Here is a 27,141-nt window from a genome sequence, read left to right as displayed (position 1 = left end):
GTTAATCTATTCCATACATCATGAATATTCCAGATATAGAAAGATAAACTAAAAACTACTGATAAAAATCTCCAGAAGGAGTGACACCAATTGCTATCAGCAGAATAACAGGGATTTTAATGACCAACAATACGTACAGATAATTTGTCTCTTCTATTTTCTGGTTCAAAATTTACTTTGCTTACCGGTCATTCTATACTAGAAGGCAAATATTAAATTAATCCTTGAAGTTCATGGGCATAAGGGGTAACTCTGGGACTCCGTTTGTGTGACAGCATGTCATAACTTTCCAAAGAAAAATGAGTAGGAGCCAAGCCCAAATAAGTTAACCAGCGTCTTCTCTAAATTCCTTGCATTTCACTATTCTCCGTAAGAAGTAACCTGTAGCTGGGGATTTAGCACACAATTGCACAAGACCCCACTCAGCACCTCACGACCTCTTTTTGTTGGCTGTAAACCGCTTAACCAACGCTAGTTGCTGAATATTATCTTTCAATTACTAACACATTGTAATTTCTACAAATGATCTGAAGAATATAACTCATCCTGACATATGCATGCAACGTGAACAGCCTGACTCTAGGAGTTACAGCTTTGAAACAGAGTCAGTTAGCTTTCAGAAGACTGATGAGCAAATTATTATTATTTTTTTTTAAAAGAAACCACACCTGGAGTTCAAGCAGTCTAATTCATGTTGACTCACCTCAATCTAGTAGACTCACACCAAATTCATTACACTAAAAACAAACATCTCATACGCAAAAAGATTAGATACATTTTGCATTGTAGTTTCTTAAGGCAATATGAAGCTATGATCATTTCAAATAACAAAGTAGTAATTATAAAACTTCAGCTACAGGTGCAGCACCTTATCAAAGACCGACAGTCCTTCCCACGGTAAATTACTCAATTGCATGCAAACAGAAAAATGAGTTTACCTCACTGATCACAATCTAAGCAGCTAACAAAAGCAGAACACCTGGCCACAAGCAAGTCCTCTCAATGTAATTTATGCTAACGTCTGAAAAATTGCTGTTCTACTTTCGTATTAAAAACCAGAAACAAACTACTCCTCAGTAAGAAGCTCAGGCTTCTGTGCAGAGAAAGTGATTAGAGTCTGAGTAGATTATATAAATATGGAGAAAAGAATTCAACTTGAGTGCTGCATTGTGCCGTAATCCTTCTTGTCCGCAGAAAGAATTAATATCGTTGAACTTTTTTTAGAGTGATGCTATGCACTGGTGCATCAACTAATAACCCTCCAGAATGTCTCTGCTCATCTAAGAAGAGTCCCTGCTGAATGTTCTAATGCATCTTATTGTGAGTCTTCAGCAAATAAAACTTCATGTATGAGCTCATGATGTGCTCTGCTGCCAGAAAGTCGCGGGCTCTGTGGGAAGCTCTTTATCTTCCCAGCAGTCAGTTCTCCGAGAGCATCAGTGCAGCTACTGTAGTTACCTGTAGATTACTTGTATTTTCTCACATCTGTGTCCAGCAATCTAAACCATGATGATAAAGGGTCATTAGGTTTTGAGTGAGGAAGGGGGTGGACTAGACAATTTGCTCTGATAAGCTCCTTGTTGGGAGCTCCCGTTTAGAATGTGAAATGCCGGACATACACAGCTTTACACTAAAAGGGAAAAGAATTTTACTTTTCTGTACAAACAATTAAAAATAAAGCAGTTTAATGCCTCATTATAGTGTGCTGATTCTCACTTTACTTAGGTGCTTCACAATTAAAAGCATTTAAGACAAATAATTTTCTGCTTTTAAAATGGACATCCACGCTCTATTAGCCACAAAGAATTCGGGTACAATTACTAAGATAACTGCTGTTTGGTGCACAGCAAAGCAATTTCCCACAGTGGGACTTACAGTTCAATTTACCAGTTGAGCAAATATTTTGTGCTCTGTAGTGGCCTAGAGAGTTAAATGCCATAGGTAACGTGGGGAAGTGTTATACTTGGAGAAAAGTTTCTCCAATACAAATAGATGTTTCAGATTTCAAAGTATCAAGAACATCCTAACCCCCCAAATTAATATTATAAACTTAAAGAGTACCACAAAGCACAACTGTCACATACAGTATGCCTCACTTCTTTCTCAAACCTGAAACAAAGGCTGAGAACTTAAAACTCCCCAAGTATAATTTTATTTTCCTATTTGCAATGGATTCTAAATCATTCTGATCCTTAATCACATTTTTGTAGCATCAGCTGAGAGAATGTTACATTCTTGATTAGATTATGAAATAGGAATGCTAATTACTTAATTTTAAATGGTCTAGAATAATTGTGTCAGACTGCAGAAATACACATTTCAAAGTTTGTTCTTTCGGCATCTTGGGCTAACTGCACGTGGAGAGGTGAAGAGGAGACCCATGCCGCTTGGTGAGGACAGAGTGTCTGTGGAGTCATCGTGTACCTCACTACTAGGTACGCTTACCCTAGTGTGGCACAGTGTCCTCTCCTGAGAGGATGTTTTAAGAGAAAACAGTGACTGGTAAGAATAAAAGACTGGCCAGCCTCAAGGAGCTGTATTAAAATAAGAAAAGTATGTGAATAAAAGCAGACAATATTTTTAAATGAAACATTAAGTAGCGACTTGAGGCTTTGGGGGGTTGGTTTAAAAATGGCATTTATTTGGGTTGTTTGAAGGCTTTCCAATATTGCTGGAGAAGAAAAATAAAAATACTATTTTCAAGGTTATTTGCTAGCATTAAACACAAACAAAAAATATTTTCTAAGATTAAAAACAAACATGAACATTTAAAAATTCCTGTTCTGCCTTTAAATACACAAATCTCCAAAAACCAAAAACAAAAAAAAAAATATCCCCAAACCAAAAAACAAACATACAAAAACCCTCTCACCAAAGCTGGAGTACAGGGCACTACGATTGCTGTAAAGACATTTCCTAAAATAAAAATGATCAGAGAATATAACATTTTGGGAATGAACACCCTAAGGCAGTGTGAAAACACAAACCCATGATAATTATTCATGCGCCAAGCCACTGTAAACCTAAATCATTTCTCAAGACCTGGATGTGTCAGGAACTTTGACAATTATGACTGGAGCCAGGAAACCCGGAGCACTGCAGAATTTCTTATGAATTTCTCCAGTTACTTTTTATAAATGCTGTCTTGGATGACAGCTTAATGTGTACCACATGCAATATTTATTCTTCTTCAGTGTCAGACTGTCTAGCCATCCCAGGGAATACAAAGACTGTCACTTATTAGGATAAAAGCACAAGGAAGGTAATCAAGGACACATGTACCATCAGCCAATCACGCGCCATTTCCACAGCCTGCTCCATTCATAACAGTTCAACAATTATTTGCTTGCTGATAACTTGCTTTCAGGCTGTTTGTGTTCACCATAATGGTGGTTTGCATTTATTTTGCTCTTTAGAATTGGACACTTGCTGTGCCATACGTATTTGTCAAAACTTTATATCTTCTGTCAGAAATGGGCTAGAATATAAAATAATTTCTGTTTGTCAGGGACTACTAATACAACAATCAGTAACCCCTGATGTCAACAGGGCACTAAAATAAACTACAAAACTGCAAACCACAACGATTAAACATTTCACAGGGAGAAAAGCCCCTAAGTGATCCACGGTAAGAAAGCAGGTATTCCTAGCAAAGCCATACGCACACCTCCTGCACATGGCAAAGAGTGCTGACTAGCCTCGCTGCTCCTTTTGTTTCAGTTTCTCAAGCTTAGGAAGCTTACAGAATCTTCCAGTCTAATTCTGTAGTCTCAAAGCTATATATTCTAGATGTCCAAGTAATAACAAGTCACAGTGAAATATAAATACTTGGCAATCCACACATATTTTAATTAATAACATTTAAAATAAAACATCCTGGCAATAATAATCATGCTTTGTATAATTAAAAAAACACATAATTCCTAAATCATATTTAGTTCAAAAGCTTTATTTACTCAGATATGGCTTTGCAGCTGTATTATAATAGCCTTTAAAAGCCCCTGATTCAGGCAACCACATGTTATCTCTGAATATAGAAAAGAAAACAAATGGTTGCTACCACTGTATTCTCTTGTTCTGTTCTCTTTTGTCTCTGTTATAAATATGGCCTCAATAAGCTTAAAGTTCTATGATATGAAAAATTGTTATACATTCTGTTCTTTAAAATATAATTTGGGGGACATTTCCAAATAATGAAAGCATTCTTATAGATTTCTCTTTCCCACTCTCTATTTAAGAATCGTCTTGTAACATAACTTAGTTATTTAATATATTAAGTGATTTGCTTAAAGTTATAAGGTACTATAGCATAGCTACTGACTAGAAAAGAAAATATGGAGACAGAGATTCAAACTCCATTTGGTTAGAAAGGTTGGGGACAGATCTTAATCACTGAAAAGGGAGACATCGAGTTGTAACGGCTGCATCCCATGTAAGTCTTGAATTTCCACAGGACAGTAAGATACAGCTTAGTGTTCGACATAAGCAGGGCTGGATCAAGAAATTTACTACATGATGACAAGTTTCAAGCACTAAGTAATTAGTCTACTCGTGCTCAAACACACATGTGTTTTCTTACGGAATTAGAAGAAGCACATAAAAATCACATTTAAAATGAACTCATTTTTATCACAGAATAATTCAATTTAGTGTGTTTGCATATAGCATATTATTTAACTCTCATAGATCTTTAACAAAAACATTGTTACAGATGAAGAAGTCAAGGGCTACAAGGGGGAGACAGAAAGCCTGGAGGGGACAGGAGCTCCACAAGGAGAGCAACAGAACCAAAAAAATTGGGGCTCAGGGGGTCCTGCAGAGACTGATATATCAATCAAAGAACATGCATGGAGAGAACCTAGACCCCCTGTTCTGATGTAGCCCTTGGGCAGCTCAGTCTCCATGGAGGTTCCCTAGTAAGGGGAGCAGGGGCTGTCTCTGGCATGAACTCAGTTGCCTGCTCTTTGATCCACCTCCCTCTGAGGGGGTGGCCTAACTAGGCCACAGATGAAGACAATGCAGACAGTCCTGATGGGACCTGATAGGCTAGGATCAGATAGTAAGGGAGGAGGACCTCCCCTATCAGTGGACTAAGGGAGGTACATGGGAGGGAAGAAGGAGAGAGGGTGGGACCAGGAGGAGATGAGGGAAGGGGACTACAGCCAGGGACTACAGTGAATAAATTGTAATAAGTAAATAAAACAATAACAACAGCAATAATAATAAATTTAAAAAAAACCCAAGGGCTATAAGGAAGCCAATCAGATTGTGTTGCCAAAACTTTCTAAATTCTAAAATTAATTGTGTTCTCTGGCAGATATGAGTTTTTGTCTAATTTCTCACTACGATATAAACAACGTATAAAATTCTTTGCATGCCTTTTGCTGCATTAAAATGTGCAAAAACATTTTATACTTTCTCTTATGAGTTCAAACTACAAGAAATCTTCCAAATATTTAACTAGGCTTCTTATTACACTTCTCTTAGCCTTAAGTTGCCCTCATTAAAGAGGCTATACTTGTCTTCTAAGGCTGTTAGAAAGGTCAAACCCAGCACAGAACATATTTACATGCCTCCAAGTCAGGTACGTAGTAAGCATTTAACTTATGGTAGTTATTTCTCTCAAAGCCCTGTATATCCACACATACATATGTGTGTGTAGACATACGTATACACACACATAAAACTCCTCCCTTTTATTGCTATGTAGTAAAATAACAATTAGCTAGAGCAGCACACAAACCATCCATTTGTGCTCAGTAAAAGAGACACACGAACACAGACAGACTTGCAAAGCAAACCTTCTTAATGCTGAGAAGGGGAATGATTCTCCCTGATGATGGGAATGGTTGGCTACCTATCACCAAGTAATCAGCCCAGAGAACAGAGAGACAGAATTTAGCTTAGACTAAACAGGCTGTATTTATGTATTTAGGAATGTATTTAAGTACACACACACACACACACACACACACACACACACACTATGTAACGACAATTAAAGGAAAATGAGAAAATGGGGCTATGATTTGAAAGAGAGCAAGGAAGGAAAGTTTGAAAGTAGGAAAGGGAAGAGGCAAATGATGTAATTATATTATAATCTCAAAACTAATTAAAAAATAAAATGTAAGAATAAATACTATTAAAAACGTGTTGAACATAGTAAATCAGCATGTGGCTGAAAACACATGCTTGCAGTGCAGTTTGGTGGCAGAGCACTTGTAGTGTCCCTACAGCCTGATTTCATCTCCAACACTAGAAATCAGTCCATCAATCAGTCAAACCAGTGGTTGGAGAAGCAGTTGTCTTTTTTATTTTTAAGATTTATTTATTTCATCATGTGTATGAGTGTTTTGCTTGCCTGTATGTCTGTGCGTCATGTTCGTGTAGTGTCCACAGAGCTCAGAGCAGAGAACATTGAACACCCTAGGACCTACAGGTGATTGTAAGCTGCCATGCCACTTAGTTACCAGCAGTCAAACCCAGGTCCTCTGCAAGAGCAACAAGTACTCTTCAACCACTGAGCCAGCTTTCCAGCCTGAAAGCAGATGTCTTAAAAAGCGATTAATATATATTATCTACATAAAAACAGATAAACTATTTTAATGATGGTCCCTGCAAAGGCTGTTAAATTAGAAAAGAGTTTCAGTGTTAAGTCCATAGATATAGCTTTTTTAATGTTATTTTCAGTTGGCATTCCCTACTTATTTTATGGTAAATTTTTAATCTCAAAAATTTTTTTAATTTAAAATTTAGGTGGCATGTGTATCTGTGTGTCTATATACCACGAATGTGCAGATATCCACAGGAGCCAGAAGGCGGCATTGGTGCCCTGGATCTGCAGCACAAACAGTTGTAAACCAACAGACATGGGAGTTGGGGACTGAACTTGGGTCCTCTGGAGAAGAGCAGGTGCTCGTTATCTGCAGAGCCAGTCCACCAGCCCTCAGACTCTAAGCCTAACATAGGAACTAGTAACAATAATAAAACTTCAGTGACATAAAATGTTGCTCTAGGAATGTGCCTGGCACATGGCACATTTCTCAGGCCCTTTCTACCTTGGCAGCATTACCAATGAGCTGAAGCTGATGCTGGGTGACACAGCAGTGAAGAGCACAAGTAGGCTCTGAGGACAGCTTAGGTGCCCATCCTAACACCACTAACTCTGCTAACTCTGGTCATTTTCCCTAATTTCCCTATACACGGTTTCCCCTCTCCAAAAGGTGTCCATTATTACCAGCAGTTTTTACTTCTGTTGGAAAATAGGCTCATCTCCATATAGAAAAGCTGGCTTGCTATATTTTGGGGGAAGTCTATGCTATGGCAATATCAATTATTTTAAATTTGGTAATTTTATACAATTTTTTATTTTTAGTAGTGTCCACAGAATTTTCTCTACCTAAACTTTATAACCTATGCTTAAGAATAGATGCTAAAATATGCAAGGCAAACCAGCAGCAACAGAAGCATATCCTAAGAGCAGCACACAGTTCTCAGGTTTGTGGAAATTCATAGACTATCCTGTATTTGCCATTTGGTTTTCAGTCACCACCCATGAAACAGGCATAAATATTCAAATCAGCTGGATCTATTTTGTCACACACACACACACACTCAAGTATTTGGGCATATTCTATAATCACTCCAACTGTCTTATCTGTAAAATATGTGTGATATTATTATTTATATAAGCCTCACAAATTTTTTATTAACTTCTTAGCATTTCTAAGCTTCGAGGGCCTGCCACACAGCAGGAAGTTAAATAACGATGATCTACTGAGTATCTTTTGATTTGGATTACGAAAAGCTAAACAATGACATTAAATGTAGAAAAATAAAGAATCAAATTTTAGAATGCATAGGTGTAAGATGTATTGAATTGCAGTGTCTTTAAACAAGACTCCCCATGTTCTTAAGTAGGTCCTGATGTGGTGTAACAAAATAAAATCCAGCCTCACCTGGGCTGTGCTGACCACTGTCTCCCACTCATCCCCCTTGTCTTTAACTTGTCCGTGCTGACTATGCCCTTTCTCTCTTCCTGGTCAGTGTGCCCCTGGAGCCTTCCCCTCTACCTTAGGTAAGATGGCATCACTTATCTGCTTTGCTTTTATTCAGTGCTCTAATTTCTTCTTTTTAAACATTTATTTATTTTTTTTATTAATTATAGTTTATTCATTTTATATCCCAGCCTAATAATTTCTTGACATTATTGCTTAACGTCTTGTTGAATGTCTAGTACTATGAGACAGTAGTCTTATGGGAACAAGGGCCTTTTCTGTTCATAACCTAATATAGGTATAAGACACAGAGACAGGATCAATAATTATTTGCTTAGAAAAGGAGCTGGAGTTACAGGTAATTGTAAGCCACCACCATTAGGAACTGAACTCTGATCCTCTGGAAAAGCCAAGCACTCTAAGCCACTGAGCCATCTCTCTAATGCCCTAAATACTCTTAATGACACTTTTTATGAAATTAATTTTTCTTGCTATAATAAAGCCTTTTTAAAAAGATAGAATGGATACCTATATAAAGTCCCAACTTTAAACTTTATAAATTAGGGTGCCCTCAAAGTTTCTATGTCATTTCTCTCAGCAACAATGAATCCTCTAAACTACAAACAGTAAAAGCGTAGGGCCATAGGAACGTCTGTGATGTCACAGGAGTCTGAGGAGCGGAGTGAGCTATGACGACATGGGGGGCTTCTTCCCTCACCCAACTAGCCTTCGAGCCTGGTGGCCTGCAACTGTAAATGTGTGCCTTGTGCCTACAGAATATGTAGTGCAGGGGCAAAGGTCAGAGAAAGTAATACTCTCTCTTATCCTACACTGACAGGACACAATGGAAAAAAATACTGAAAATGCCCAAATTAGTTTTCTCCTTTGTCTTGTCCCAGGCAAACAGGCGCACAGCCTAAGACGTCATTCTGTCACACAAGGCCGTGTTTCACATTTTCTGAACTTCACAGTTCTCCTCCAACTCTACCAACCACTAGTCAGATTCTCGTTCTTCATTATTATTATTATTATTATTATTATTATTATTTCTAATGTGTACAGGGCTTTGCCTGTGTGTATGTCTGTGTACCACATGCATGCCTGATGCCAACAGAGGCCTGGAGAGTGTTGGATCCCCTGAGAATGGAGCTGCAGACGGTTCTGAGCCACCACAAGGTACTGGGAACAAAATCAGGGCCTCTGAAAAAGTAGTCAGTGTTCTTAACCACTCTGTCACTTGAATTCCCACTCTTCATTATAGCTCATCTTAACTCATGGCTTTGGAAACAAAATCAGATCTGTGGTCATTGATCTTTGGTACACAAGTTTTTAAGTTTACCTTGAATGATTCCCTAGTAAGTGGAGCATTAGGGAAATTCTTCACGAACATGAATCATTGGTAATTTGAGGAAGACTATGGAATTATTAATAAGGTTCTTTCATTTTCTAGATCACAGATGTTATGTCCATGAATGACAATGGTTCTCAACATGTGGGTCGCAACCCCTTTCGGGGTCGAATGACCCTTTCACAGGGGTCACCTAACTGGATAATACGAGTATTTACATTAAGATTCATAACAGTAGCAAAATTACATTTATGAAGTAGTAATGAAATAGTTTTATGGTTGAGGGGCACCATAACATGAGGAACTTGAATTAGTATTAGGAAGGCGGTGGACCACCGGTATTATATAAAATGCACATTTAAATCATTTGAGAGAGATCTATTAAATACTTGCTGTCTTTAAAAAGGGCTTAAACCTTTAATCCCTTCAAGCTAGAATAAATTATGAAATGTTTCCTGTTCCCATAGAAAAAGTTAATCCTATACATCTGATGAATTACGTCACTCAGAAGTCACTGTTAGTAGATGATGCTTATGGAAATTACAACTGATGCTCCTAACGTTTTATTTTAAATTAATGAACCACCCCACAAAAAGAAATAATTAACCATAAATCATACTGAACAAAATACAAACAGGCTTCCACATATGCATTTATTGTGGGACAGTAGTTTTTCTTTATACAGAAAGATACATGACTATAATTATTGCTCTTCTGACGTGTTAGTATATTAGTGCCACGTGGTAAGAATTTGAAACTGCTTAAAAAAAAAAATAACCAAAACCCATTTAATAAAATCCCCCTAAACAGAAGTTTGGTCCCATACATAATCCTTGTGTTTGAGAGGCCGGGCAAGAGGACTGCTCCAAGTTTAAGGCCAATTTGGTTCATAAAAGAAGAACAAGAAAACCAAAACCAAAAACAGAAATTCACAAATATTATTACATGAAAACTGTATTAAAATGAAAAATACACATGAAAAAATAATTCAAAGGCTGGTGAGATGCCTCAGTGGGTAAAGATACTTGCTACCAGGTTGAATTTTAGCCCAGGATGGAAAGAAACGACTCTCCAACTTGCTGTCTGATGACCACAAGCATGCCCTGGCACCCAGCATGTACAGATATATGCAAATAGATAAATTAAGTTTACATTAAAAATAATGCCTAAGTACACAACAAGGACATTTACTCAACCACATGTTCGTAACAGCTTTATTCATAATAGCCAGAATCTTGAAATAACCCAGATGTCCCTCAATGGAGGAATGGATATAGAAATTGTGGTACATTTACATAATGGAATATTATTCAGTTATTAAAAACAAGGAAATCATGAAATTTGCAGGCAAATGGTGGGAACTAGAAAAGATTATCCTGAGTGAGGTATCCCAGAAGCAGAAAGACAAAGACAAATACTCACTTGTAAGTGGATATTAGACATATAATACAGGATAAACATACTAAAATCTGTACACATAAAGAAGCTAAGCAAGGAGGACCCTGGGTAAGATGATCAATCCTCACTCAGAAAGGCAAACAGGACGGACCTGAGGAGAGGGAGAAAACAGGGAACAGGACAGGAGCCTACCACAAAGGGCCTCTGAAAGACTATCCAGCAGGGTATTAAAGCAGATGCTGAGACTCATAGCCAAACTTTGGGCAGAGTGTAAGTGCAGACAGGTCTTTCTGTCTCCTCCTTCTTTCATAAGGAGGGGACAGGAGCTCCACAAGGAGAGCAACAGAACCAAAAAATCTGGGCACAGCGGTCTTTTCTGAGACTAGATACTCCAACCAAGGACCATTCATGGAGATAACCTAGAACCCCTGCACACATGTAGCCCATGGCAGCTCAGTATCCAAGTGGGTTCCCTAGTAATAGGAACAGGGCTGTCTCTGACATGAACTCAGTGGCTGGCTCTTTAAACACCTTCCCCCTGAGGGGGGAACAGCCTTACCAGGCCACAGAGGAAGACAATGCAGCCAGTCCTGATGAGACCTGATAGGCTAGGTTCAGATGGAAGGGGAGGAGGGAGAGGGATACAACTGGGATACAGAGTGAATAAACAGTAATTAATAAAAAAATAAAAAATAATTCAGTAAAGAAAAGATTAAATCTATTCTATAATTTTCCTTATAGCAGTCACATAATATAAATCAATCCAAAGTTAGTTTTGGTTATGTAAACAAATATGAAAAACTAACAAAAGCATAAAGTTGGGCAGAAAAAAAAAAAAAACTGGATCAATGATAGGTGTGTTGGCACACTCCTTTAATCCCAGCACTCAGGAGGCAGAGGCGGTGATCTCTGAGTTTGAGGCCAGCCTGGTTTACAAGCAAATTCCAGAACAGGCAGAGCTACACAGAGAAACCCTGTCATGAAAAACCAAAAATGAAAACAAAACAAAAACTTGAATCATACATCATAGTATAAGGGTTAATAATAAAACTTTTGTGATTTTAAAATTTATTTGGTAAACTTGAGATAGTCTATGATTGTTCTAAAGCTTGAAAAGATTTCCAAACATTTATCTATGAACCTAGAGACAATTTCATCATTTAAAATGACTCACTTATTAACCAAGATGTATGTAAGAAGTGTGCTTGTTTTAAATTTTACTTGCATTTCTAAATTAATATCTATGTAGTAGAAATAAAGAACAAAACCTAACTATCCTTATCAATTTGGCTTTGAGAAAGGTAAAGACAGGAGAATACATGGGTGAAACATAATTGGTAGCTGTTAGGTGTAAAAAATATCTAAAAATTAGTTTGTTCTACTGACTCCATAATTGGACAGCATATATTACTAACAGAGCAGCAGAGGTGCAAAGATTGAAACTTAAACCTCCAATTAAGCAGTGGTTTGACAGTTTGAATGTCCCATACCTGCTTGACACCATGACTCACTAGGCAATCTAAAATGAAAATTAACTGTGTATCATCTTGCTTGTAACAACTGATCATGTTTAGAAAATGAAGTGTTCAAAAATCATGAACAACCACCAAGATCAACAAAAATACCCACACAGTTTTATTCATTCATTTGTAATAATAACATTAACGGTTTCTGTAGATTCTTTCAAGTATACCTCGATTACTGTCATCTGATCATAACACAACTACAGCCAACCTAGCTGGCACATCAGCTTCTCTTCAGGCCCGAGATCTTAATCATCCTTCAATGAACTAATGAATTCAGCTCTGTTACCATGGTGGAAGCTTGGACTCACTCCAGCTTTTACCTTTCAAAAGGTCAGTCTGCTTCTAGGTAGTATGCAATAGCTTTATCTACCAAAACGCTTCTTAAAAATAAAAGCCCAGGATAAAAAAAAATGACATGCTACCATTTAAATTTAACGTGAATTTTAGCCAGTAACCAAAATGCTTATCACTCTAGAAATATGGCCTGCTGAGATACAGTCTTCCTCTTGGGGCCAAAGTCACAGACCTTTCCTGATCTTCTCTAAGCACTGAAAATAGTTTTCTACATTCAGGATAAAGTACAGGAGGGTGTGTGTGTGTATGTGTGTGTGTGTGTGTGTGTCTGTGTGTGTGCATTTTAAACTTGCCTTTCAGTGCTAGAGACTGAAAGGACCTTGTGCATATTCGCCAAGTCCTTTACCACCTTGCAGTTCCCAGACTTTGTGAGAATATTTATTACTGCTTCCTGCATCCGTCCTAATTTGCTACAATTTAACCTTAAAACAAAAATTTGGGGTGTAGGGGTGAAGGAGCACCTGATGCAAACAGGGCTTAGATGCAAACATTACAAAAAAACCAAGATGCTAAGGGAAGCAAATGGATTTAGGAGTTGAAATGCTTTTTAACTATTTACATCTGCTTGCAGTGTTATCAATGATGAAAACCTAGTGTTCATATCCTTCATATAAAAATTCATTTTGTGCTTTAATACGAAGGCTATGTTACATAAGCAGAGGATTTACAGCTGCAGCGGAGTGGCTGAATGGAAGGAAAGTGGCAATCTTTCTGGCTCCACTAGATGCCATTCCCTATCACACAGCGCTCCCCACTCATAAATACATGACAAATACTTCCTCAATCATGTTTTACGAGCAGGGATGCACAGGGGGTAGTCAATGGCTAGCTTGAGGGAAAATAGGAACAGCAGGCGGCAGAAACTGTACAGAAAATGGCTATGTGGTAAATTCTCTTCTGGAACATCACTCAGTTCCCCAGTCTTTGATCTTTCAGCTACAATTACACTAACTTCCCCAAGATCTGGACACCTCCCCCAGCACACACATCCCAACCTCAGACCAGATCATTAGCTATATGGAAAGCCTACAAAAATTTGGTTTTATAAAATAGAACCATTCATATATCTATGTTGTTACAAATTAAAATTTGCTATTTAGACAAGAGTAGTTTCAATGGGCTATAACCATATCATCATCACAACTGGTCTCACAAAAACATGGGGTGTCTGGCGACAGCTAAATCACAGACTGGCGTCTCCTGAGCAGTCTGTCTAGCATTAGGGTCTGGGAAATGGTATTTACTATACAATTAGAGCCAGGGAGTTCTACCTGTAATCATCGAAATACAGGTGTGAGAAGCCCCTTTGGGCAAGGAAACTGACTCATCCCTTTTCATGTAAACTTTGATGTCTGTATTGTCTTACCCAGCCTCAGGAAAGCTCACCATTCCGACTTCTAGGAGAAGATTTATTAATTCAAGTCAAATAATAAATTTCTAACTTCCTTCTTAAGGCAAACAATTTTTGACACATTAATCATCAAATTTATTAGCATTTAAAACAAGACGGAACTGATCATGTTTTAAAGTTAAGTACTTTTTGGAGGACAATGATTGGTCTGAACTACATTTTTATGTTAAATTTATGCTTTCTAGAGCATTGCCAATGAAGAGGTTAAACCAGCCTCCTATCAGGGACACAGAATGTCTTACGGTAATATCAACAGGGCATTTTTTAGCTGCAGTAATTTCACAGAGTTTATTCTAATGATTTATTGGAGTTAACCATCTGACATTAATTATTGTTTTGGCTTCCAGTCTATGAATGTTTATTTTTCAGTTTAAAGCCTTCTCACTCTTTGATATCATATGGAAATGAGAATTTTTAATGGAAAATTGAAACCATGTGCATCTAAGTACTTAATGAAGTACAGGGAGAACCCGACAATATATTTTAGGAGAATTCAGATCTTTTTCTTTGTATAGGTTTGATTTGTTTCTATGACTCAGTGGTATAAAATGCTGAGGGTCTATGAGGCCAGTCAAGTGCGCACTCTGCCAATGTCTCCAGGGCCACACGAACGAACGAAGGAGTTCACTTTGAATTTTTAAGGAAGGGGAACAAATCTTGCACACTTTAGTTACTTACTAGAATGGCAATATATAAATGTAGTTTTCACCTTGATACATTTTAGAAGTGTCAAGTTAGTATCTGGACTTTTTACACACCCAGGTTTTTCTTTTCTTTCTCTCTTTTTTTAACTATTCAATCTGGATTTTAAAATTTATGTCCAGGTGCAACTCCTAGTAGGGGTCACCTGCAGCACCACGTGGTTTCAAATTCTCTGTTGAAAACACTCTGTTGCTCCACATATATTTCACTCTCATTTTGTCACAAAACTGAACAACTATGTGTAAAGAATTGCAATCTGATAAGCATATTATGTATGATTCAAAGTTTCCAAATTTAATTAAGTTTTGTACTGTTCTCTTAGTGAAAATCATTTAGGAGAGTTTTTAAATGTAACACAGGTAAAACTTTCTTATTCATTTTTAACGTTTTATAAGATATCAAAATCAAATACATTATACACACACATACACACAACTATACGCTTTGTGTTAGAGATATGTATACAGGTATATACAAAAAAGAAGAGCTTACCATTTATTTTTCTTTCTTATATAGTCTTTTTCGGAAAGGTTGACCAAGTAGACCATTGGTTTTGAAGTCAAGAATAAGTGTTTATTCAACACTTCAATCTGGAGTGGAAGACAGAGAAAGAACCCCTTTAAAAGCTGAGCAAACATTGACTAATTTGAACATAGACACTCTCTGAGTAAACATTTTCTTTTTTGTAATTTTTTGTTTATAAAATATTAGCTGTTATGACATCTTTAAAGTGAGAGATAAGAGTGAAAAATAAGCTTGGGAATATACAATGGCTGATAGAAATGAAATTATTCATAATACTAAATATAAGAAAATGAACAGCCTGAAAAATCAAAGCAAAGGCAGTAATACACAGCAGTGTTCATAACTTACCTCTTTGTCATTCCAGTCATGATAGAAGCGAACAGGTTTCTTTTGATCTATAACCCAGGATTTGACTTTGCACATTATATCCTAAACACAATCAAGGAAATACAAGATGAACACTAAGCACTTGGTAGTAAGTACTAAAAGTTTCAAGTCCTCAAGATAAAGGTAACTCTTATAATGAAGGGAAACCTAAGCCAGACAATTTTTTGTAACTCAAAATGAAACTAATGAAATATTGATGAATCATTAAATCAGTAAAATTACTTAATATGAAAATCTGCAAGACAATTCAATCACAAAGATAGAATTTAACAGTCAACATTATCTAGTGATAGCACATGCTAATATAAAATGGGGGAGACTAAAGTATATTTTCTCCTTACAAAATAACTATTTTAAACCTGTTATTATTTACTCGGCAAAATATTAAATGAACTGACTAGAACCCCTTTTCTCTGAATTAATTTTTTTGCCAACACCTTCTCCCTGCCACTTCTCCACTGCCTCCCCCACCCCAACCTGCCAAAGCCTCCATTACACAATGGCAAGAGCCCTGCACTGGTGACCTCCAACCAGCTGCATTCACTTTCAGAACATCTCTCTCTGCTGGAAATCTAAAGGCCTTTTAGTTAGCAAGCTAGTGTGCATTCAGAAGGAGTAACTGCGGGAAGAGCCCAATGTGCTTTGTTTCTCTGGCCTTTCTTCACAGAAAGATTAATCATCTGTGAAATGGAAACGGCAAACAGCAAGTGACACAAACTGAGCCCTTCAAGCCTTTCCTCATCAGTCCTGTGAGTCTGAATCTAAAAGCTGCGTGTGGCAAGGCTCTCCTTACAGGCAGGTGTTAATAAAAGGCTCTCAGGTCGGAAAGGTCAGACTTAGCTCTTCCACAAGACGTACGTTTGAGAGTCATCTGGGCTTTTTGTTTTGGGCAATTTTTTTTTTGTTTTGTTTTGTTTTTTGTAAAGATAATTTATGGATCTGTTTTAAATATTCATTTCTTACAATTTGTTGCAATATAATTATTAGTAATTAGTATCTTTACATTGCCATGACCAGTTAGTCTCTTGTAGATGTGCATTTGTATAAATTATCTCCATATTTAGTATACCTTCCTTCAAATCTTACTGTTACCAACAAGAAAAATAAAGAAAAGGCCCCGTATCCTTAGATCCTGATTTGATGCCCTCCAGGAAAAGGACTTCCCATGGATTTTAACAAGGAAGGGGCAAGACGAAAACTTTTAATGAAATCTAACATGTTCTGCTTAAGAATAATCACTTTTACTCTTCTATAACTGAATTTCACTCATAAATGTTTAAAAGTGGCTAATGTAACACCATTTCCTACAAGGAGAAGATCAAAGTGCTATATTACAAATGCATTATGATTAAAAAAGCCCTGTGCAGCCTTGCTATTAACTGTTCTTTAAACCCTAAAAGGCTTCCCATAGATCTCACTTGGCACTGCATATACAACCTTTGACAAGTAATGTAGACCATTTTTATTCATTGCCTAAAATTGTAGGCAATTATGTGCGTCACACTGGCCACCTGCAAATTCTGAATGCCTGCTGCAGTTGTCAGTGCAAAAAACTAATGTCGGAGGGGATTAATCTAGGGGGAGAGAGTCCTCTTTAATGGCTCCAGCAGGTGAAATGGCCCAGCTGGTTACTATGATGAGTGGCCAGGACAGCTTCTGTAGAGACACGCAACAAGATTACACAAAAGAAGAAAACAGAGGTACCATCTTATACTTCCTCCCGTTAATCTTTTCCAATTAAAAAGAAAACAGACAAAAGAAAGCCAATTCAATAAGGAAGGAAATTAAATCTTAATCATATAAAAAGTATGAAATACTTTTGTGACAATAAACATCTTCACAAAGCCAAAGGGCCTCAATGAGTGCTGATCACTAGTGAAGGAATTTCGGGGTCTCTCTTCTTGCTTCAGGCACAGAAGCCCTATCACAGAAGCATTTTGGCATTAGTTTTTTTTTTTTTCTTTCATATTATAAACCAGGAGCACTGCAGTTTTCCCTAGAGAACCAAGTAATACGTGAAGCTCACCAGCAGTATTTTCTTTACAAGCCAGTTATGTGATAGATTACTAAAAGATGCCAATTTTATCAAAGACAAACCAAAAGTAGATTGCAATCAGATAGGATTATCTCATGTAAATAATCAGTAGATGCTATATTTTCAGTGTGTTCTTTTCTTATATAAAAGAAAAATTAATTTTAATAAGAAATTAAAATGCTATAGCCTATCTGAAAATTTTCTAATTAGACCAATAGAAGTTATTTAGATAAAATGCATAATAGGCTAAGTAAATGCTTTCCCTTGTGCTTGCATATATAAGCATATATATTAGTAGACACACTACATTAGTGATATATACAAAAATTTATGATATATACATAAAAATTTCCAGTTAAATAAATTTAGTTAGCTGAAAATAGATACTTCGCCTACTTTGAGCAAATGAGCACATGACAAAAACATTAACTAATCCCTTTGTATGAAATCTCTAATGCATTTAAGTCATTTTGAGATTTCATGTTTCCTTTTTAAGGTTTTTGTTCACGTGTCTCGGTTTGTGTCTGTCACGTGTGCTGGTGCCCACAGAAGGCAGAAGAGGGCATCAGATCCCCTGGATCCAGCTGTTGTGAGCTGCCTGGTGTTTGTGCTGAGGGTGAATTCAAATATTCTGAGAGAGCAACAAATACTCTTAACCACTGAACCCTCTCTTTAGCCCTGCGATTTCATATTTCTTACTTATTTTTATTTATATGAGTGTTTTGCCTGCATGTACATGTCTGTGTGCTATGTATGTGCCTGGTGTCCATGGAGGTCAAAAAGGCCACCAGATCTCTTGAAATGGAGTAATAGACGGTTGAGTCACCAAAGTAGGTGCCGAGAACTGAACTCAGGTCCTCTCTAAGAGCAGCCAGTGTCTTTAGCTGCTGAGCCATCTCTCCCACTCACAATCTCGTACATCTTTCCTATTGTTATGAAGAAGTACAGATTCTGGAATATGAACCTGAACTGCTTTGGTAACTGTCTAACATTTCATTTAAAAATATATTCTGTGTATTATAAAGAATAAACGTGTCTGAATTTTGTGCTGGCTTGTAGTTTTATTAGTACACTAATCTTAGAGCTAACAATTTAATGCTTATGTATGGAAACAGACCTTAGGTCTACTGTATGATGAAAAGAAAAGGGGTCAGTGATTACCAGGGGACGTGGGGCTGTAGCGCAGTGAGAATGACTGGTTAGTATACACAGGAGCCTGGCTTTGATGCTGGCACACTTCACTAAGAAACGATGAAGGAAGCCGGGTTTGAGATGGTGTTCTTGCACTTGAGTTTAGATGCACTACCTTGGTATGTTCGAAAAATGAAAGGGAAATCAAGTCAGGAATTAAATGTACTCATTTGGAGCTCAGAGAATAGATCAAGGCTAGTGACACAAATTTAGAATTTACCTATATTTAGACAATTAATTGTAACCACAGAGAGGGACATGATCATATAAGGAAAGACTTCACAGTAAGAGAAGAGCTGAAATGATTTAAATGTGAAGCGTCTCCCACAGGCTCATGTCTTTAAACACCTGGTTCCAGCCGATGTTGCTGCCTGAGAGACTGTGGCACTATTAGAAGGTGGGGCCGGGCTGGGGGAAGCGGGTCATCAAGAGAAGCCCTTAGAAGTGCAGCTGTGCTTCCTGCCCCGACGGTTTCCTTCTTGGTGCATGGTGCTGTGAGCAGCCGCCTCCTCCTGCCAGTGCAGCCTGGAGCTGCTCCTGCTGCCGCACCTCCCCATGGGACAGAACTAAACCGTTTTTTAAGTTGCTTCACGTCACGGTTTTGCGTACAGTAGCAAGAAAAGTAATCACGACACAAAATTGCCTCCCCATATGGTTCATAAGTCTTTGGAGCTAGTTTATAGAAGAAATGAGAAAAAAGTTCAGCGCTGCCGGCTAACGCAGATCCCTAAAACTTTTTCCATAAATAACCTCTTCATACCTGAGCAACTTTTAATGGCCCTGTGTACACAGGTATATGAAATATGCAAATGAACCAAATATTTACTGATAATAAATCATAAAAAATTTACTTTAAAACCATTTTGCATGCGAATTACCATTTATTAGATACTAGAGCAAATTTGCATACTATGAGCTGGGTGTTTACATAAAGAATTAAAACCGGCTGAATGTATGATACTGCCGAATGTGCAGTACCTTCAGTGCTTTCAGGGTTGATTGTCAGTGCTGAGAAGGCCCTTCACAAAAATTCAAGTACAAGATGGCACAAGTATGTTTAGGGCCATTCAAAATTTTGGAAATTTTTGTCTTAATACCAAGCCAAACTTCCCATTTAATGATTTTTTTTAAAAATAAAACTTCAGCCAGCAAGCCAAACAATTTAAAATCAAACAGGCAAGTGCTGTCAGGAACACCTCATATTCCTTGCATGTTTAACCATGAATAGTTTTTCATTTCTACACATTCAGAAAACCTTTCAATGTTGCCACATTTTCCACAATTCTCTTAAATTCAGTTATAAGGGTTGTGACCCAAAGATTAAGAATCTGTGGGCTAGTCAGGAATAGTGGTGCATGCCTTTATTCCCTGCACTTGGGAGGCACAGGAAGATGGATCTCTGTGAGTTCGAGGACAGCCTAGTCTACAGAGCTTGTTACAGAACAGCCAGGGCTATACTGAGAAACTCTGTCTCAGAAAACCAAAAATCACCACCACCACCACCACCACCACCACCACCACCACCACCATCTACAAGCTAGGATGCTGTAAATAGATCTTAGTGGGCCATTCTGGTTGGAGTAAAGACTGCAATGTTGATAAATGTGAACAACAAAGAGTGTGCTAATGAGATTTGACAAAGAATCAAAGACTCTACTGGAAACTAAGCTTTGTTGGCTAAAGGTAGGTCACTCACTATCTTGCCCCTAGGTCTTAAAAACCGGAGTTAGGATGAAATCTAATCATGAACAGTAACTGACCATGCAGGCATAGTTACTGTAATTGCTTTTATTCAGGTTTATAGAAAAGAAGGCAACAAAAAGAACGCAAATGTATAAAAAAGTGCCCAGTTTCTTGTGGGACAGGGAAGCACACTGATAGACAGTTGCTGACAAGCACGTGCAGACAAAGGGTTAGCATCATTAAATATTGTAAATACAAGTAACTTTCTTAGAAGTTTTTAAGGATAGTAAAGAAAATGCAATTTTATCAGCAAGCCTAGAGCTAAATTTCATCCCTAAGTACATCTCCACTCAGAGGAGGACGGAGAGAGCTGACTCCACAAAGGTGTCCCCTGACCTTCACATGCACACCAGTGACAAGAACACCCTCACACACACAGTAACGACAAACGAAAAGTTAAAACATAAATGTAACTGAAGGCAGTACTGAGAAAGTTGGGTCCCCATACTTTTCATATGACAACGAAAAATCAGGAAACTGCTGAAAAGAACCTAGTTTGAGAGAGAAAAGCCATATATTCATAAAACTGAGAATTCTGAGCCAGGCATGATGGCGCACACTTTTGATCCCAGGTGGGTGGAGGCAGATCTCTGAATTCCACACTAACCTGGTCTACAGAGAGCATTCCAAGATAGCCGGGGCTGTGCAGAGAAACCCTGTCTTGGGATGGGGAAAAACAAAAACACTGAGAACCCCCAACTCAAAAGATCTGGGAACCTCTAAAATCTACAATGACATGACTCCACAAGTGGCAACTTCCACATCTGACTTCATGTTACTAGTGACAGTCAAATGAAGGAATACCAAAAACCGCATTAAACTGTCTTTATTTAGGTATTGTGCATATACAACGTAGATGGAACCTGAATGGATTTGTGTTTAGAACTGGATCCTGTGCTCAAGATAACAGAAGGTGTAAGCAAATAATGAAGAGTATGAGAAAATCCATATCAGAAACACTTCTGATCCCAATAATTTCAGATAAAATTTAAGCAATCTGTACAGGGAAAGAAGGAAGGAAGTGAAAAAGGCAGGAAGGAAGTGAGGGAGAAGGGGAGATTGCTGAGGATGAAACCTAACTTTATGAAAATACTTTATGAAAAGCCTAACTTTTATGAAAAGCCCACTGAATTGTACACACACACACATAGGGTAGCCCTGGCTGTCCTGGATTAGCTTTGTAGAGCAGGCTGACCTCGAATTCACAGAGATCCTCCTGCCTCTGCCTCCCTGAGTGCTGGGATTACAGGCGTGCACCCCCATGCAAAGCTAAACTGTATACTTTTAAAGTGTGAATATTTTAGTGCACGAAATTTATCTAAAATGCCATTTAAAAGCAACAACGAAAAAAAGAAAAGTAGTGTAAGGCTTCCTACAGACAAAAGAGTAAGTCAGCTTAAGGTTTGGTTGGTGGAAAATTGAAAGACTTTCTATGTCTGTGGACTTTTATCTTGGTCTTTGGAGTGGGGAGCAAAGACATCCAGTGGAGGTAAGGAATGGATGGAGTTATAGAGTAAGCAGAGAACAAATACAGAAGACAGATAATACAGCTAAGGGCCCACGGGAGATCACACTCATGGGAACATTAGCAGGCCTTAAAAATCTTTCCTGTGCATGGGAAAGAAACGGTGAACAGTTAGAAACATTTATTTTAGCACTGGTGTGTGTGTGTGTGTGTGTGTGTATTTCTTTTTGTGTATATGTGTGGTATGTGTGTGAACATGTATGTGTGGAGGTCAGAGGTCAATGCGGGGTATTTTCCTTGATTGCTCTCCATCAGCAAACACAGCTTTTATATTGGTGTTGGGGACCCAAACTCAGGTCCTAAGCTTGCCCAGTAGGCACCTGACATGCCCAGTTATCTCCCAGCCACTCTCTAGCTCTCAGCTATCATTTGCTTACCTATGACAAGTTCTCATTCCATAGACTAGGCTAGCCTCAACTTGCAATTCTCCTGCCTCTGTTGCCCAAGTACTGGAAGCACCGGTGTAAGCTACCATGCCTCACTTTTTTATTTTTAATTCTTCCCTGCTGTTTTTGAGACAGTGTCTTACTATGTAGTCCTAGGTGGCCCTGAACTATTGGGACTGCAGGCATGCACTACTAAACGCAGTTTTCGATGCTTAAAATCAAACCTGTACATTCTAGAAAAGCATCCTAACACTGATATACCTTAGCCTTTTATATCAGTTCTTATGTGAATTTACTTCTGTCTTATGTGATATATAAACCGATGATCCTAAAATAGTCTGATCTCAAATGAATCTAATACTTGGGATGCCTGTTCCAAATTCAGTGCCGCCCTCTGCTTTTCCTTGGGAAGTCTCAGACACCCCTGCCCTTCCCAACTTCTGTCCTCCAATCGATGACAGGGTGTAGTAAGAGTCCTACATTTACACAACATACTCAACACACAGTCCACCACAGGACTTGACTCTGTCTTTTTCCAAACTGATGTGGCTCAGTTCACAACTTCTGCTGAGGTTAGTCCTTCCCAAGACAGTCTCCTAGCCACACCAGTGGGCATCCGACCCTATGCAGTGGAGTCCTAGGGGGGCCCTGCCAAACTAGGAGCGAAGCCAACGTGATGCTCAAGCTCATGACTCTGGATCCGAGAATGTAAAGAGTAAACATAGAAACAAAGTGGGAAAAAAAAAACAAAAAACAAACAAACAAAAAAACACTGAAAGAACAAAGATAAACTACCTGAAATTAAGCAAGCAAAAGCTGTAAAAAAGCAAAAGTCAGAAATAAAAATAACACCTAAGGAAAGATATAAATTCTAGTGGCAATAGAAGGAAAAGTGGGTTTCTTTGAGGTGACAGAGAAACAGCAGATCTGGCTCTGTGAGTGGCAGAGTGCCAGAGAGAGGCACAGACTGCTGAGGTCCTACGAGCTGTTCTGCCGTGACCAAAAGGCATGTGACTACACAACAAACCACTTGGAATATTTTCTTAATTTCATTACATTTTAAGAATAAAATCCCATTTCTTAAAATAGCATTATGCTGAACCTGCACCTTAGAAAGAAAAGCTTCAATTTAAAAATAAAAAATATCTGAAAGCAAATGACATGGAAGGTCTTCATCTCTAGCATTTTAGCTGTATGTTCACATGCTATATATACACCCAAATATCAAGTCAACTTAGTCCCTAAAACCTTACAGTAGTTCTTTGCCAAAAATAATGAGTGTAAATTAAGCACAACAAACTGTTAAGATTATTTGATTAATGTAGTCAATTATGCACAGGTTCTCGTGCAAAAAGGAAAAACTGGTTAACCTTTCCCATTGCTGCTTAATAGCATCACTGTTCAAACCCCTCACCAGTGTCTAGAATCATTACTTCTGCACCCACGAAGTAGTCCAACCTACCACAGTGTGGCATTCTGAAGAATGGCCACCAAAGGCTCATGTATTTGAATGTCTGGTCTCCAGCTGGCAGAACTGTCTTGGGAAAGACTAGGAGGTGTGGCCTCGTTGGAAGACACGTGTCACTTGGGGTCACTTTAAAAACCCACACCATTTCTAGCTGGTCTCTGTCCCTTGAGGTTGTGGGTCAGATGGAAGCAATCAGCTACGGCTCCCACAGCAGGCCTGCCACCAACCATGTCGGCCATGATGACCCTGGATTAACTCCGAAACTGTAAGCCCCAGCTAAATGTTTTCTAAGCTGCCTTGGCCATGGTGTCACTTCACGGACACAGAGAAATAAGTAGGACAAAACACTTGAATCCCATGTTGATATTATCACACCCAATTAAGAATTTTATTACTCACTTCGAAAAATTAATCTTTTAAAACCTTTTGAATGTATATAATATGTACACTCAAATAATAAACTATAATAATCGAACTACATTCCTCCTTAATACACTTTTTTAAAATGTGTGTGTGCACATGTACGTAAGTGCCCACAGAAGCCAGAAGAGGGCACTGGCCCCCCAGGAGGGGGCATGATAAGCAGCTGTGAGCTGGTGGACGTGGGTGCTGGGAACTGAGCCTAGATTCTTAGTCCCTGAGCCATGTGTCCAGTCCTCATCACTTTTCTGTGTGTGTCTGTGTTCATGCGCATGTATCCGCTTATGTAAGTGTTCACACAGTAGCCAGAGGACAAACTCAGTGTCTGTCACTCCTTAGGAGCCTCTCCTTGGCTTGGACCTTACCAAGCAGGCTCCCCTGAGTGGCCAGTAAGTCCGAGCGACCCTGCTCTCTGTTTCTCCAGCTCTGGCACTGTAAATGTACCAGAGCACCTTTCTTTTTAATGTAGGTTCTGGGGATCAACCTTATGTCCTCTTACGAGCTTTTAACCAGTTGAGCTATCTTCCCCAGCCTATGGGTCATGAACTTTTAAACTGATTGATGTGCTTACTAAGAATTTTTGAACTCCAGGGTTTGTTTTCTATAAATTTATTTTATAAGAGCAATAAAGAGGCTAAGTGATGGCTCAGAGGTTAACAGTACTTGCTATTCTTGCAAAGGGCTGGCATACATCCAGTTACAGGTTGATTTGAGGCTTTTTGGGGGGGCCTTTATGGGTACCAGGCACTCACATGATACACATACATGCAAGTAGGCACTCACACATACACACAAAAACAAATAAAAGTGATTTAAAAAGTAAAAGTTTAATCTTTCGATATTCTTGAATGTATTATGTTTAATGGACTAAACCAAACAGAAAAGAATAAAAATCTTGCGATTCTGTTTTATGAGACAGAAACAAAAACAAAAGTTACCAGGAACAGAGATAAAAAAATGGGAAGTCATTGGTTTTCCTTCCTTTCTTTTTGTTATTGTTGTTTTGAGACAGGGTTTCTCTGTGTAGCCCCGGTTGTCCTGGAACTCGCTCTGTAGACCAGGCCGGCCTCGAACTCAGAGATCTGCCTGCCTCTGCTGGGACTGAAGGTATGTGCCACCTCCACTGCCTGGTGGGGAGTCACTGTTTAAAGACCACAGAGCTTCATCCTGAACCTACGAAAACTTCTGGTGATGACTGCGTAACACCACTGACTTATACACTGAAAACTGGTGAATGGAAAATGTCATATTATGTATAGTGGTTACCACTATACATAATATGAATAGTTCCTTCACTTTTAGCGAAGGAACCTTGTGTTTTAGTCCTCACTTAATGGATGACTAAGACACTGAAAGTAGCAGGGTGATACGTGCCTGCAATTCCAGCACTCCGAAGATGGAGGCAAGAAGTTACTGAGTTCAAGGGCAGCCTGGCCAGCATGCGGTGGGGTTGGGGGATGAAAAAGAAAAAAGGAGTATGGTAACTGATGCCTGTAATTTCAGCACCCAGACGGCTGAGGTAGGAGAATTACCATGACTTCCAAGCTAGCCTGAGCTACAGAAACAGGTTTTCATTTTAATCAATTTGCCTTCATGAACTAGAGGCTATACAGGAAGATGAAAGAACGATGTTCAGCATCAATGAGCAGCACTCTTAATAATTCTTTATAAATGAGTTTTGAGGGGTTTCGGAAGGGATAAATCAGATGACAGCATGACAGCCTAGCCTGAGCAAAACTCAGGTTCTATGCCAAGCACAGCATAGGCCAGACGCAGTGGCACACCCCTGTGGCCCCATACTTGGAAGATGAAAATAGGAGGGGATTGAAGTGCAGTCTTAGCTACTGGAGGTTGAGGCCAGCCTGCACCATGTGACAATGTCTTAGTGACAATAACAACAAGAAAAACAATCTATGTACATAATTTAAGAATATTCCTAGCTTAAACTAGGTATGTTTTCACATACAAAAAAATACCAGCCCTTTGAAGCCCAAGGATAGGGGGATCACAAGTTCAAAGCCAGCTTGGGCTACATATTTTAGAAATATATTTAATGTATCCTTCCAAGAACTCTTTTTTTTCTTTTTTCTTGAGAATTAATTAAAATGAGGCCACAAGAATGCAGTGTGTCTTTAGTATGACTGGTGTCATTTTAGTGAGAGGACTGTTAGGGCAGAGGAAACACAACTATGTGAAGGCTATGATAAAGGCTAACCCCACTGTTGAACACCATGCTACCAGCCGCCAATCTTCAGCAAAGAGCTAAAATGCCACCCAGCTCTTTGAGTTAGGACCAAGGTAGCATTCATTGGAGTAGGAAGAAAACTATTTCAGATTTTCCGTGAAGGGTGCTGGATCAATAGGCTTTCCAAACGGGCAACAGAATCAAACTTGATAAGTACCTTAACACTGCTAACAACAAAAATGAATCCCAGGTAGACTGCAAACTTAAATGTGTAAGGTTAACAATAAAGCTTTCATAAGACGAAGTCAGAGGTGATTTTTCAAACATACACTTACATATGTGTGTACACATGTACACACATAATGGGGATTTGTATGCTGCAGAACACATGTAGTGGTCAGGACAACTATGGGAGTCAGGTCTTTTCCTCCCACCAAGGGGACTCTGGGAATCAAACTCAGATCGTCAGGCTTGGTGGCAAGTACCTTTGCCCTCTGAGCCATCTCACCACCGTGTATTTTGAGGCAGTTTCCCTTGTAA

The 27,141-nt window shown here is 38.6% G+C and overlaps 1 protein-coding gene across 1 annotated transcript in view; it reads right to left on the bottom strand.

Moving 5' to 3' along the window:
* The window catches only part of Ola1 (Obg like ATPase 1), a 112,903-nt gene that overhangs the window by 25,346 nt on the left and 60,416 nt on the right, over positions 1-27,141 (bottom strand). The window contains exons 6-7 of the mRNA XM_021654851.2: positions 15,610-15,690; positions 15,229-15,326 (exon numbers count right to left, since the gene is read on the bottom strand). Of these exons, the coding sequence (XP_021510526.1) occupies positions 15,229-15,326; positions 15,610-15,690 (179 nt within the window). The remainder of the gene's footprint in view (positions 1-15,228; positions 15,327-15,609; positions 15,691-27,141) is intronic.

This window comes from Meriones unguiculatus, chromosome 8, assembly GCF_030254825.1.
Source record: "Meriones unguiculatus strain TT.TT164.6M chromosome 8, Bangor_MerUng_6.1, whole genome shotgun sequence".
In the NCBI taxonomy this organism is placed as follows: Eukaryota; Metazoa; Chordata; class Mammalia; order Rodentia; family Muridae; genus Meriones; species Meriones unguiculatus.
This window is presented reverse-complemented; position numbering and strand designations above follow the sequence as displayed.